At 44.3% G+C, this 14,522-nt stretch overlaps 2 protein-coding genes across 3 annotated transcripts; both read right to left on the reverse strand.

The window, feature by feature from the left end:
- LOC8068897 (putative 12-oxophytodienoate reductase 8) lies at positions 572-5,736 on the reverse strand. 2 transcript variants are annotated; one of them, XM_021460014.1, is made up of 5 exons: positions 3,777-5,736; positions 3,409-3,688; positions 2,781-3,052; positions 1,474-1,647; positions 572-1,337 (listed from the first exon to the last, which is right to left on the reverse strand). In XM_021460014.1, exons 2-5 carry the CDS (start codon positions 3,471-3,473, stop codon positions 745-747), a joined length of 1,104 nt encoding a protein of 367 aa, XP_021315689.1. In that variant the 5' UTR covers positions 3,474-3,688; positions 3,777-5,736; the 3' UTR covers positions 572-744. The 2 variants fall into 2 exon arrangements, with proteins under 2 accessions (XP_021315689.1, XP_021315688.1); XM_021460013.1 differs by having other exon boundaries at positions 3,409-5,736.
- Positions 5,846-7,460, reverse strand: LOC8064294 (COX assembly mitochondrial protein 2 homolog). The gene is made up of 4 exons (XM_002453964.2): positions 7,322-7,460; positions 6,566-6,638; positions 6,350-6,454; positions 5,846-6,235 (listed from the first exon to the last, which is right to left on the reverse strand). The coding sequence occupies exons 2-4, from the start codon at positions 6,608-6,610 to the stop codon at positions 6,137-6,139; spliced, it is 249 nt and encodes an 82-aa protein (XP_002454009.2). The 5' UTR covers positions 6,611-6,638; positions 7,322-7,460; the 3' UTR covers positions 5,846-6,136.

The following is a 14,522-nucleotide window of genomic DNA, read 5'->3' on the forward strand; positions in this document are numbered from 1 at the left end:
AAAATTATAAAATGACATTCTTTTTGAGACGGAGGGAGTAAGTATCAAGAGATTAATTATATAATATGTTTTTATAATAAACTTATTTAGAGATGTAAATGTTGATACCTATTTTTACAAACTTCATCAAACTTAAAATTGGTCGATTTCTTAAAATGAGAAGTTATTTTAGAATAGAGAGAGTAGACCATGTGGTTGCATACGACCCTCATCATTAGACGTGATGAGTAATGACGCATTAACCGCAGGGCTCACCACTTTCTCTGCAGTGATTCTTCTATCTGACTATCTGTGCTTTCTCCAGAGTCATAACTTTTTCTGCCCAACCAGCGACGCCACTACAACTACAAGTGACACTCTGCAGAACCACCATCTCTCTTCTTAAATCCGAGTATGCACGGCTCTGCGGGGCTACAAGCCATGCATTGCGGTGCTCTTAGGGCCTCTCCAATGGGCGGCATGTCTAATCCAGTTCTATGCAAACAATGAAACAAGCATGTTCGGTCCGCCAAAATTCGTTCAGAACAAAACTCTATATGTTCAGCAAGCACGGAAATCCATCACAAAGTGCTTTCAAAATCTCAACAAAAGAAGAACCACTAAGGCACTAATGTTTTACCAAAGTTCAGTAGCGGCACCTGACGAGTGTAAGCTGTCCAGCCAGTTGAACAATTTCATTTCATTGAAACTCTATGTCAAGAGCAAGTTATATATAGCACCATTTTTTTTTCTTCTCTCAAGAAGTCACACAGAAGGACTGATAAAAGGGTAATCAGTGTACCCAACAACGGGGTCAGGAGTGTAGAACGTGGACCTGTCGTACTTGTTCAAAGGTGCATTCAGCTCAAATCGCTTTGGCAAGTCTGGGTTCGCCAGAAACCATTTGCCGTATGCCACCAGGTCAGTGTAGCCTTCAGACACAGCTCTGTTGCCTTCTTCCCTGTTGTATCCTCCACCAACAATGGAAGTCCCAGAAAATGCCTTCCTGAAATGCAGCAGCTTGTGGGGGATCTGCACCTTACCATCCACTTTGACCACCTCCGGCTCAACCATGCTGCAGTAGAGGACGCCCAGCTTGTTCATGGCGTGGATCATGTACAAGCCAAGTGCGTCTGGGTCTGAGTCCCAGCAATCCAGGCAGTTGGAATATGGTGAGAGACGGACACCAACCTTGTCAGCTCCGACCTCATCGATGGCAGCTTGGATTACCTCTAGTGCAAAGCGGCATCGGTTTTCCATGCTTCCACCGTACTCATCAGTTCTGTCGTTGACACTGTCTTTCATGAACTGCTCGATGAGATAGCCAAATGCACAGTGGATTTCAACTCCGTCAAAGCCTATAATCGATTGATGTGGCCAAATCATTAACGAATGTGATGAATGATTTACTTGCTTTGATTAAAAGGGTAAATATCGGGTAGCTGAATGTGCAGTGGATTTGATGAAGGCGTAGGGGTTAACTTTTTTTTTTACCTGCTTCAATGCAGTTCCGAGCAGCAAGCCGAAAATCATTGACAATTTGGGGGATTTCATCTTCTCTAAGTCTCCTTGGGGCTGAGAATTCTTCCACGGTCCCATCATCAAGAACCTTAGGGGTGATCTGCTTGTCCGTACAAGAAATTGGTGCTTGTCCATTGGGTTGATAATCTGCAATGTATATTGTAAAATAGTTGTCAATGGAACCTCACAACTACATGAAATGCATCATTCAAGCAATTAGCAGCATGTGTGAACAATACGAAGAAGATAAGCTTGAGACAAGAAGATTGCAAATGTGGAGAGACAGTATCTCTTAATGTTGCTTTCTTTTTCTTCTTTCTTCCCTTTTGGGCCTTGACGCCTTGTATTTGCCAGTTTTTTTTTTGTACAGACATTTGTTTCATTCAATTGAAAAGCAAAAAAGATATAGGTAGGGGACTCCCCTACTGATTCGGTCAAAATTAATGTATGTGGCTTCAGAAACAACCTCAGTTCTTACAGTTCAATAAAACGTGCTACTCTTACTCAAAAACCATCAACTGTGTTGGGCCTTTGACTCAGTAGTCATCATAAATAACTTTTGAGACTCCTAACAAAATGAATCAGCATAATCCACATCACAGTTGATGGTAGGCTGGATACAAAGTACTATAATATGATGACGTGCTCTGTAAGTTCACAATGAGTGCAATAATTTCTGTGGATCCACTACAAGCTTAAGTTGTTACAGTTCAACAAGACATGGTATTTCTTTTTTTTTTTTTTGAAAAACTGGCAGGAGCTCTGCCTTTCAATTAAGAGGGGAAAAAGAGTTGATTATGTACAAGCAAAACCAGGGTTTAACACGCCCTGGAGAGCAGGAAAAGAATAGGCTCTCTCCAAACACTAAACCCCCTCTAGCCGAATGCTCTCCTTCTTTGCTCAATGTCGTCTTTGAACCAGACACGGTACTCATACTAAAAAAATTGCTTCTGAACTCAGTAGCCAGGATAGTCAGATGCCTGACACAATGAATCAACATGACCTAGCAGCCTACTATCTTGCAACTGCTCTGCAAACAACTATACAAGCTCCAGCCTAGACATGACTACCATTCTGCCCTATTATGAAGGCATACCAAAGATTAAAGTTCTTAGAGAACAACTACTACTATGGTCCTATATGCATAATTCATTAGCAAACACATATTAACCTACAAGGTCATAGTAAATATCCTATCCTATATATGCATAATTCATTAGTAAACACATATTTACTTGCAGGGTGATTGTAAATACCCAGAACTTGAGAGGCGGAATTACCATAAGTTGAAGCCCTCCCTACGTGCCAGATTTGGCAGAAAAAAACTCCACCTTTCTGATGCACACCTTCGACGACTGGCTTCCAGGCTTCCACCTGGTCCTTGGTCCATATACCTGGAGTGCTGGGATACCCCTGGGCACTCTCCGAGACCCCAGTGGACTCACTGATCAGGAGGCCGCCTTCCGAAGCCCTCTGGGAGTAGTAGAGGGCGACATGCTCGCCAGGAAGGTTGTTGTAGCACCTTGACCTTGTGAGCGGTGCATGGACAACCCTGGCATAAAGAGGAGGAACAGCATATGTCTCATCAGGTCGAGACCGATTGTATACGCAGAAACCAATAACCTGACGTCAGGAGGTCCCTAGGCAGCAGTCATGCAGACTTTGGGGCAGGCAATTCATCGAGCACCTTGCGAGCGCTGGCCCTAGATGCTGGGACAAGAAGTGCACAGTACGAGTTCTCGTCTCGAAACTAAGTGCTCAGCCTAGATGATGGTCCAAGGGAGCACTGAACTCTTTTGCAAGGAGCAGTGGCATGAACAAACAGTGAAGGAATGAAGCGAAGCGATCCAATCGCCACTACAAAACCGAACCAAGGTGATACATGGACGGTGGACATCACATACGGACCTGTGGGAGAGGTGGAACCTCCCCATGGTGTAGGGCGTGAGGAGTGGGATTGCTTTTGCTTCCATGGACGATCCTGCTTTGTTCCTTGGCTTTGTTGTTGGTGATGGTGATGATGTTGATGCCTGATTACTGTGCGTCAGGGAGGAGAGCAGACTGGGGACGGTAAAGCCAGCTGCGAGGTAGTTCCCAGAAAACTGGCACGCGAGTGCAGCAACAGCATGGCATGTTGTGGGGGCATGACTTGCATTCACGTAAGGTACACCCGTTCCTTTGAGCTTATCTATCAAATCAGTCATTCAACAATGTTTTTCTCTCACAACAATGAATAAATAGTATTTTCAGTCATAACTTTTTAGACAAATAAATACCTGACACTGGGTGCTGTGGCTGTGTTAACTAGTCAAACATCCGTTTTGCTCAGGCTTGACCAGCAGCTATGGGTGCCCAAAGCAGAACATGCTGGGGGCGAGCAGCAACAGTCGATCATTCCCAAGCTCATGAGGTGTTGCTATTGCTACTTTGTGCAATAGAGTAACTTCTAACCGGACCTTAGTATCCAATCTTCGTTACACAAAACACAGTACACAGGGGAGTTTAGAATAATCAAATCAAGATTTTAGCCTTTTAGAAAAGTTCCAATTAAACATAGGGGAAATCAAATTATCTTCTTTCAAATCAAGAACAAGAATTGACTTCAAACCGAACATTAATGCATACCCGATTTTCCCAATCATAATTAAAACGAATGAAATGGTTTAGTATTTCAAGCTCGCAATATATTGCTACTTCGCTGTTTTTCTTCTAAAAGCATGCATCATTCGAACTGCTGCTGGCTTGATGCTATGACCAACTTGTACGGATCTACGATAAATTCATACTAGAGTATGACAGATAGCATAAAAACCTTTGCCTCCATGAATCCCCAATTTATGTTGAAACCACATTTCTGCATCCTTGTCTATTTCATGTGATTCGAGAAGGGAAACAGGAAAATCTTCCACATATACTGCAAATTTTTTGACTTAGCAGTTATGAGATGATAAAAAAACAAGTAGCATGTTTCAGCACATTCAGAACCATGTCAAACTTCTTGCGTTTAGTACTCAGGATTAGCAAAAGAAAACCCACTTGACGAATATATATAGCCTAACCTGCATCATGAACAAGAATAATGGGCAAACCTTTTATTTCTACCTCAAAATTTAACTCTTCAAATCTTCACCCAGATAATAGCAAGGATCAACATCACCTCAGAACAATACTCTGAACCCCAGCCAAATCATGAGTGGAAAATACTCTGGTGGAAAGGCAACAATCTGGTCTACTATATTAGAGAGATAAATGATCTTAGGTGTTAACTTTTTGGAGGGCTGGGTTGTGGGTTCCAAGCATCTGTAAGGGTTGCAAAAACCCCCCACCCTAGTTATAGATGCCTGAACAAATTGTTTGCCAAGGACAGAGATCTTCATGCTAATCCGTGGCCTCATACTGCAGTAGCAAATAAGATCCTAGCAGCAAGTTGCGGATGGGCAAGCCTTTTATTTCTACCTCAATCAAAATTTAAATCTTCAGCCAGATAATAGCAAGGATCAACAGCACCTCAGACATGGCACTCCGCCCAACTCATGAATGGAAAATATTCTGCTGGAAATGCCTCAATCTGCTCTATATTAGAGAGAGAAACGATCTAAGGTGTCATTTTTCATTTCTTTTGCAAGAGCAAGCATCTCACTAGGATTGATAACAGCAATATGAAAATATGTCCCAAAGAATGAGGCCATCATAACACAAGGTAATCCCATATATCAACTGATTCAGACTTTGAAAGCATCGGAATTATGCATAATGTTTATTAGCTGTTAGCATGGCTATGACTAAGGCATGGGAACAGAGCACCAATTACATACTACAGTAAGAGGTTGACAAGATCGATAAACATGAAAAACAGGGTGTAAATAAAAAAATAATCACCCAGGATGCAAGAAATTGAAACTTCATCACTGACCACCTTAACAAGCTCACATGCCTTCATGTTATGACTCATTTCCCCAGTTACACTGGTCAAATTGATCTGTTAATCTACATTTACTCTTCTTGTGTGACAAACAGAAAACTTAAAGGGTTTTGCTGTCAAATCAAGGAAATGGTGGTCACTCTTACTGGACTCTGGGATATTTACAAAGTGGTGCTGAGTAGCCTCCACAATTTTATTCAGATATCAATGACCTGAAAAAGATAATACCTTCTGTTCTTGATTCCGTAGGAATGCTTCTCTCATAGGATAAATTGGTATTGAAAAGAGGATGATTCCTACAATAACTAAAACACATCTGAATGTGGTACATAACATCTAACAACTAACACACAAAGCAGGTCTATAGAATAATTTATTTGGATTTACATGCACATGACATCAACATAGAACAAATGGCACAAATAGAAGGAACTCACCAATAAACTGCTTATACTAGGGAATAAGAGTGAGTTGTCCATATCTGACAGACTGACACAAAGCAGTGTTGCACAAGCATGCACGAACAAATTGGAAACATATTCCATAGTCAAGCAAGAAACTTTGAAGCTGTTGAAGCTTAGCTGCTACTTGGAAAACTAAATAATATTTTTTAGAAACATGCGGTTCAAAAACACTCAACAAATCCTTCACAAAATTAAGGACAGGTCATCACAGATTAAGAGCCTCTTCGGCCTTGTTCTCCATTCCAAGTTCTTATTCCTCGTTTTTCTCTGCAATTTCCCTTTTGTAAGCCTGCAACTGTTCTTTAAATTTCTTGCTCTCTTCAAAGTTTGCCTTTCTCTTCAAAGCTTTCTGTTTAAGTACAATAATGTGACATTTAGAAGAAGGCAATTTATTTTTTTTTTAAAAAAGCTTGTTGTGGTTTAGAGGATTACATAATAGAAATGAGGAATGATAAGCACTTACCTCCTGTCGGAAGCAGCGGTCTAGCTTGATTTTAAGGTCTGTGCACTCTCCAAAGAACTTCTTAACAGGGTGATCCAGATGGCACTTCTGGAATTCTTCAATGATCTGGACAAATATATTATCATTGTAAGTTTTACTAAAGTAATGCAACAGCATATAGATGAATAAAATATTCAAGAAGACAAGGATAAAATCAAAACAAAAACAGCAAATTACCTCGGCACACATTGGATGCCTATGTAAAGTCAGAGGGGGATGCATTTCCAAAGAGAGATATGGGAACCTCAAACTGCACAATTGCAGACCATTTTAGAGCCAGAGGCACAACTGTCCCAATGTTATACTGCACATACTGATACAATTGGAGTATTAAAGCAAAAAAAAAAACATAATTTCTATACACTCATTGATACATCACTATTGCACAACCATGGACTTTTATCATAAAAGGTCCCATGGTCATGATGAACCCAGGAAGAATCATAAAGGTAGTGAGTTCTCTATTCCTTTTTTGGTCCCGGATAGAGTTAATTGATGCCTATGGCTTTCTAGTTCTCTTATCATCTACAAGAGCAAAACAGCTCGCTCTGAATAATCAGATAACAAGCTAAACTTAATCAACCAGGCTGCAAACAATTTCTTTCCTCTACTAAAAGCAGGGGACAACTTGATTTAGGGCATTAGAACCTCAAATTCTTCTGGGCCATAAACCACACACGCACCTTAATTGAGTACAAAAAGCACTACAGTCCCAAATAAATGTCGATCTTGAGCACTAGAGGAAAAGAATAACATCCTAATCAAACCACAGATGGATGGATTCAGATTGAATAGTAGGGCATTTTGCAGCACACAAAAATCAGCGACAAGCTGAGCAGAGAGAGAAATATTTGGACTTGATCGAGAACAAAAATCAAGTGTTGTCTTAGAATAAGGGAATGATCCAAGCATGGTATGGGACAGATTGCTCACCAACGAAAGAAGAAATAACTCGACGCCTGGACTGGTGGTATCTCCCTTCAGCAGGTGGTGGAGGGAGGAGCAGCGCTATGGCGGCGGAAGTCTGGCGGAGGGTGGTAGGGCGGAGGCGGACTGAGCAGCGGCGGCACGACGCGCTAGGATCCTGCGAGGAGAGAAATTGCCCTCGAAACACGTCTTGAAATGAGAAATTTTGATAAATATGAAGGGGTAACAATATTTACTACTCCCTCCGTCGTTCTGGGCTCGTTTATTTTTTCTAAATTATAAGTCGTCGTATCCAATCAGTAGTCACCTTGTGTCTGTCTATTCCAAAACTACCCTCCATTCAGTGCGCTCCTCGCCCGCGCCTAGCTCCCACCGCCCAGATCCAGATCGAGTCTTCCCCCAAAATCACTGGCATCTTGCTCGTCAAACGCGAGCAGAGAAGGGCGCATGCTGCAAGCCAAGGGCGGACGCAGTTGACCATGCTAGCGGTTGCGAAGGCGATGGCAAATAAGACGATGATGCCGCGAGGGCGACCTGCGAGGAGAAGAACACGGCGGCGGCGGCGGCGGCTACCGAGGAGGCAGCACGTCCAGATCCTTCCTAATCAAGCAATTACAGGTCCAGCTTCCTTCGTATCCCCATCTTCTTCGCCTTCCACTAGCTCGATTTGGTTAGGATTATTTTCTGATTTGACAAAGTTTGCATCTTTTTACTGATTTGGTTATTATGCATGCATGTACTCATCCCGGCCGGATCTCATCTGGATGCGGCCGGTGGAAGAAGACTGCATGTCAGGATGCGGCCGGATGGAAGAAGGGCGGATCTCATCTGGGCCGAGCTAGAGTGGCTGGAGAAGAACCTGCACTAGAAGCTTGATCTGCTCCGAGGAGGCCCTGCGCTGATGACGCGCCTGCTCCGAGGAGGCCCTGCGCTGATGACGCGCCACGGTCTCCATTGTACAAGACCGGCATGGTGGCGGACTCGACGTTCTGGGTGTTCAGCGTGCTTGGGCAGGTGGCGTCCGTGTACGCGGGGCACGGCGTGGTGCTGGAGATCTAGGCCACCATCCCGTCCACGCCAACCAAGCCGTCCAGGGCGCCCATGTGGAAGGGCATCGTCGCCGCATACCTCGTCACTGCCGCCTGCTACTTCCCCGTCGCGCTCCTCGGGTGCTGGGCCTTTGGGCGCGACGTTGGCGACAACGTCCTCGTCGCGCTGCAGCGCCCGCCTTGGCTGGTCGCCGCCGCCAACATGATGGTCGTCATCCATGTCGTTGGAAGCTATCAGCTAAGTGTTCGATCGGTTTGTCTTTGTTGGTCTGTACATACATGTCACTCAACTACTGAAGACGAAACACAAAAATGGCCTCTGAATCTGCATCTGCAACGTCTGACAGGTGTATGCGATGCCACTGAAGAAACTCGTTGTACATGAGTTTGTGATATCCACAAGTGCAGAAAAGGTTAGAAAAAATCCCACTTGTGGTTGATGATTATTCAGGAGTAGAAATATTTTTTTATGTGATGTTGTCCATCTTCCATTTGGAATGCAACCCTCTGTTTGGTGTGGTTCAGTAATTCAATTCAGTGGTTGCTTCCTTTGATTGCACATTTCTTAGCAAAAGGTTTTGGTTCCTTATGTGATGTTGCCAATAGGATCATGTGCATGTCGCAGCGTGTTGCTTACAAGGTTTTTTTTGTGCTTTTGTTTACCCTATCTATCTGGATCAGCTTACAAGGTTTCTGCTGCATGTGCAGGGACCTGCATGCCTGTCAGCTGTTATATGAGATAAGTGAGAGAATGAGATCACCTTGGAGATAGGATTACAGATAAGTGTTATCCACAAATATTGAAGGCATAGCATTTATTCTGCATATATGTGTTACCAGTACAATACTTAATCTAAATTAAGAATGCCTGTAAAGCACGGTATAGGATATAAACACTTGAGAGTATATCTGAAAATTGCTAGCATAATCTTTACAAAGTCTCTTATAGCGACACACTAACGTACTTAGCCAAATTGTGCTAGTTGGGCTAGCGCACTAGCATAGAGACTGTTTTCACATGCCAATCGATGGGGAAGCCTTCCTTCTCTTTCTAGTCCTTGCTTATTCATATGTGGGATTTTGTACCCATTTCCTCCTCCAATTTTCATCACTTCTTTCATGCACATTTGAAGAGTTAGGAATACTTTATTCAGATTTGCCTCTTCGTATCCCTCAAACTCTGTCTCCACATTATGAATTAGGTCTTCGATGGTTTCTGGACTTTCACAGTCTGTTAAGGATTGTATGGAGTTAAAGAAACCAAGATCAAGCACATTCATGTCTGGGGAGTTAGCTGGCTGTTGCATCAGCTGAATGTCTAACCCACTAGCTGCCACAGCTTCAAGAAAGGTCGGGTCATTAGGTCGAACATGAGTTCTTGCATTATCTTGTTGAATAAAAATAGTCTTGCCAACGTCTTCTCTTGGCCACATATCTCTAATGGCTGGGATAACCTTATCAATCAAATACTCTCTCATCACCTCCCTATTGACTATGATTGATTTGGTTTCTAAGGTCCCTCTTTCTCTGTTATGGCTCCTCCTTGCTGCAGGCACCTCTTTCACAAATGGCCACACTCCAATCTTTCCAGAAAATGTCAAATTCCCTAGCTCATCATATCTGGGCCTAGCGACAGCAGTGAGGAACATAACTTTACCAATATTGTTTTTGTTCTGAATAGTACGTAAAGGGTCATCTTCTTCCGGTATCAAGTAGTATGTCCTTCCCCTTTTGGTCATATAGTACCACTTTTCATCGATGTGTACTATATTCAGCATGTCAATGAATTTAGGTTCTGCATCTGCTAGAGTTCTCTGATCTAACATTGAAAGGCAAAACTGAAGCCTATCTCTCTTGTTGTTGTCTCTCAGCAATGGCTTCAGTGTACTTGAGTGGCGTCTTATTACGCCCAGCTTAAACTTTCTGTGTAATGCTGAAACACTAACATTCAAGGACTTAGCTAGGGACCTTAAGGTGGATCTTCTATTCAGTGGAATTGTGGCCATCTGAGTGAGATCGAGCACAACTTTCTTGCGGCCCACATGACCAGTTTTTCTGTTAGAAACATCAACTTCTTGTCCTAATGCCATCTGCTCAGTTGCACACTTCCAAATCTTTTGAATGACTCAAATATGTGCCTGAAAGAAAGCCGCAACCTCCTTTGTTGCATTCTTCGGTAGTTTTCCATTTCTGCTTTTTGCGTGCAAAGATGTGTACACTGCATATCTCTGAGTATTGGTTAACCATTTCCTTAACCTCACGTGTGATTCAGCACCTACAATTGCAATAATAGAAGATAATTAAATTATTTAAAACTAACAAGTTTTTTATTGAAGGTGCTAAACAACTAAAATATTGAATGAAACATCATGACAATATGTTATTTAGAAGTCACTTATATAAGCCACTGTCTGCAATTTTCATCTCCAAATTTTAGAATGGTAGAGCTATTTTTATAGAAGAATAAGAAAATGGAAAATCACAGAAAATGGCTTTCATAAGATTTTTGGCTACGTGCACTGCATGAGTGCCTTACTGTACATACTAAATGCATTTAAACATGCCAAGCTACCGTTGATGACATGTTATATTGACAAAAATGGTTCCACATCACATTAGTTGGCATTGTGATGTTATTTAGCTAGGAGCATATTGTATTTTGTTTCTGTTCATTAATTACCTTAGCTTACAACATATTTCTAACTCATCAAGCTTGTCAACAGAGAAAAAAATAGAGAAATGAGGAGGAGGTAAATCAGAAGTTATACCTACAGCTACAGAGTTGACACCTTCATCTTGAGCTGGAGCATTGCCATCCTCAGAGGCTGCAAAATTGCTAGGGTCACCACCATCGAAGGCTGTAGAATTGCCTTCTCCAGGTATGATTCTGCCATCTAAATCTTCTGCAGGTGTGAAATTGAGTTATGGAAGAATTAAGATGCTATTTAGCCAGAAGCATATTAGATTTTGCTTCTGTTCATCAATTACCGTAGCTTACAGCATATTTCTAACTCATCAAGCTTGTCAACAGAGGAATGAGGATGAGATTAAGAGTAAATCAAAAGTTATACCTGTAGCTATAGAGTTGACACCTTCATCTTGAGTTGGAGCATTGCCACCATCAAAGGCTGCAGAAGTGTCAGTATCACCACCCTCGATGGTTGCAGAGTTACCTTCTCCAGGTATGATTTCGCCATCTAAATCTTCTAGAGGTGTGCAATTAAGGTCTAGAAGAATGGTTGTTGGTGCCATGTGAAAGCCCAAGTTTGGTTTTGGTAATTAATGACACCAAGTTGCTAATGCCTTGTGTTTAAGTGATTTGAGTTAGGCATAGCAACACATGTGATGAAGGTGCATGGTGGCATGGAAAGGTGGCTACATGAATACAAAGAGATGAAGCATGATGTAGAGATCATGATGACAGACAAGGGAGAAAGTGAACAAGGCAAAGGTATAAACATAGGATTTTACTTTTGCCGGTCTAAGATGAGTAGAGAAGTGATTGACCGGGTTTAGGATAGATAGCCGACTATCAAGAGGGGAAATCACGGTCATCTCTCGAATCAAGTGCTACTAGGTCCATATCTTAAGCATATGCATTAGGATCTAGTAAAGTGCTAACTTAACTCCTTTGGTGAAAATGTTTGTGAAAAGCTAACACACGTGCACTTTGGTGGTGGACACTTGTTGGTGTTAGCACATTTACAAAGAAGGTGGTCGAGATGAGCGCCGAAAAGGAGCGTCGTCTCGACCTCGCTCGTCGTCTGGCCGACCAGTACCGGCTGCAGGAAGGTTAGTCACACGCTCCGAGCAGTTTCGCGTACTTGTATAGTTTGCTTTGCTGACCAGTTTAGGATTCACGCAGACCTGGAGGAGGAGGTGGCGAGCCTCCAACAAGAGAAGGAGCAGCTCAGCCAACAGCTCGCCGGTGCTCAGGAGTCCGGGCGGCGAGCGGAAGAGGAACTGGGTCGAAAAGACCGGGAGTTAGCTGGTAATGGGTGCCGCCTTGTTGGTTGCTGCCTGCCCCTTTGCTTGTCTGGTATACCGAAAGTAACGTTTCGTTTCGTTTGCAGTGCTCAAGGTGAACACCAAAAAGCACCTGGATGACCTGATCAAGGACCGGGACTCCTGGAAGGCCAACTGTTGCAGGATCTGGAAAGGAGTGTCCCCGGTCCTAGATCTGCTCAGCCCCGAGCTCCCGGAGAGCCAGCCCCGCGCGCCGCAGTTGACCCCGGTCGAGAAGGCGCAACGGGCGTGGGACTGGCTCCAGCAGTTTGTGAAGGACGCCGGGGAGTTCGCCGGCGCGCACGTCCTCAGCATGGTGCGCGCCCACTACCCCCTGGTCGACTTGAGCAGGCTGGAGAAGGGGTACCCGAAGGAAGTCGGCCCACAGGAAGCGGACGAACTTCGGGGTAGTCTGCTGGACTTGTCGTCGACGGTGATCGGCGACATCAATCTGTGCGGAACGGCCACTCCTCCAGACCAGCCGAGCTCAGATAGGTCGGCCAGGGAGTTGTCGGGCGCGTCCGCTGCGGGAGATGGGCGGTCGACGCCTGCGGTCTCGACCAGCCAGGCGCCGGTGGCCCCGACCCCTTCGTCCGGGCAGCAGGGCCAGGCGGGTGATCAGCCCGAGCAGCTAGGCCAATAAAGTAGTCTGTAGGAATAGACTAGTGTTTGCCCGTCAGGGTATTTATTGTAAACTTTGTATGTAAAGTTTGTAATAAAGTTTGCTTTTTGTCATGACTGTTGTTTTGAGCGCTGTAAGAATATCTGAGTGACGTGTCACCGCATTTGTCTTGGTTGTCGCTAAGAGCATCCGTTGCAGGAGTTTTGCCAAGTGCTGTATGTGACAAGGTATGGGCCAAAAATAGAGAGTTTCATTATCAAAAATTATAAGATACTTACAAAAGAAAGTGATTAAAACTTTATGGATAGAAACGTCGCAGTTTGTCGATGTGCCAAGAATTAGGCACTCGTGTTCCGTCTGGGTATGCCAGTCTGTAGGACGTAGGTCGTGTGACCTCGGTCACCACGAAGGGTCCTTCCCAGGGGGTGGATAGCTTGTGCATTCCCTCCTGGCTTGTTTTCCATCGAAGCACCAGATCGCCGACCACGAAGGAACGGTCCTTGACGTTCCTGTTGTAGTATCGCCTGACTGCTGCGAGATATTTTGCTGTTCGGAGACACGAAACTAAACGCTTCTCCTCCATGCAATTGATTTCGAGTTCTCTGGCGTTGTCGGCGGTCGCCTGGTCGAAGTGCTCGATTCTAGGAGATCCGAAGTGTACGTCAGACGGCAAGACCGCCTCTGCGCCGTACACCATGAAGTAGGGAGACACCCCTGTGTTTCGACTGGTCTGAGTTCGGAGGCCCCAGACCACTGCCGGCAATTCTTTCATCCATCGACCGGGTGCTCTGTCGTTTTCGGTGTACAACCTTTTCTTTAGGGCGTCGACGATCATTCCGTTAGCACGTTCAACTTGACCGTTGGCACGTGGATGTGCCACTGACACATATTTTATGACTATGCCTCTGTCATCGCAGAAATCCCAAAAAGTGGTGCCAGTAAACTGAGTGCCCAGGTCGGTGATTATGCTGTTCGGGATGCCGAATCTGTGTATGATTTGATTGAGGAACTCCACAGCCTTCTCGGAGGTTGCCTTGACCAGGGGCATGTATTCAATCCACTTGGAGAACTTGTCGATTAACACGAAGACAAACTTGAAGTTGCCCGGGGCTGGTTTAAATGGTCCGATCATGTCAAGCCCCCAGCAAGCAAAGGGCCAAGATGACGGGATGGTTTGAATTTCATGGGCAGGTACGTGGGTCCTCTTAGCGAAAAACTGACATCCTTCGCAATGCCGAACCAATTTTTCTGCGTCGCTGACCGCGGTTGGCTAATAAAAACCTGCTCGGAAAGCCTTTCCGACCAGCGTTCTAGATGCGGCGTGGTTGCCGCAGGATCCGGCGTGTATGTCCTCCAAGAGCTTGATACCATCGTCTTGGGGTATGCACTTGAGCAGTACCTCGGAGCTTGCGTTTTTCCGCATGAGTTTTCCGTCGACCAGGATGTAGTTTTTCGATCGTCGGATGAGACGCTCGTTCTCTGTTTTGTCCTGAAAACCTGTCCCATCTGAGATGTATTTGATGAACGGGAT

Source organism: Sorghum bicolor, chromosome 4 (assembly GCF_000003195.3).
Source record: "Sorghum bicolor cultivar BTx623 chromosome 4, Sorghum_bicolor_NCBIv3, whole genome shotgun sequence".
Taxonomy (NCBI): Eukaryota; Viridiplantae; Streptophyta; class Magnoliopsida; order Poales; family Poaceae; genus Sorghum; species Sorghum bicolor.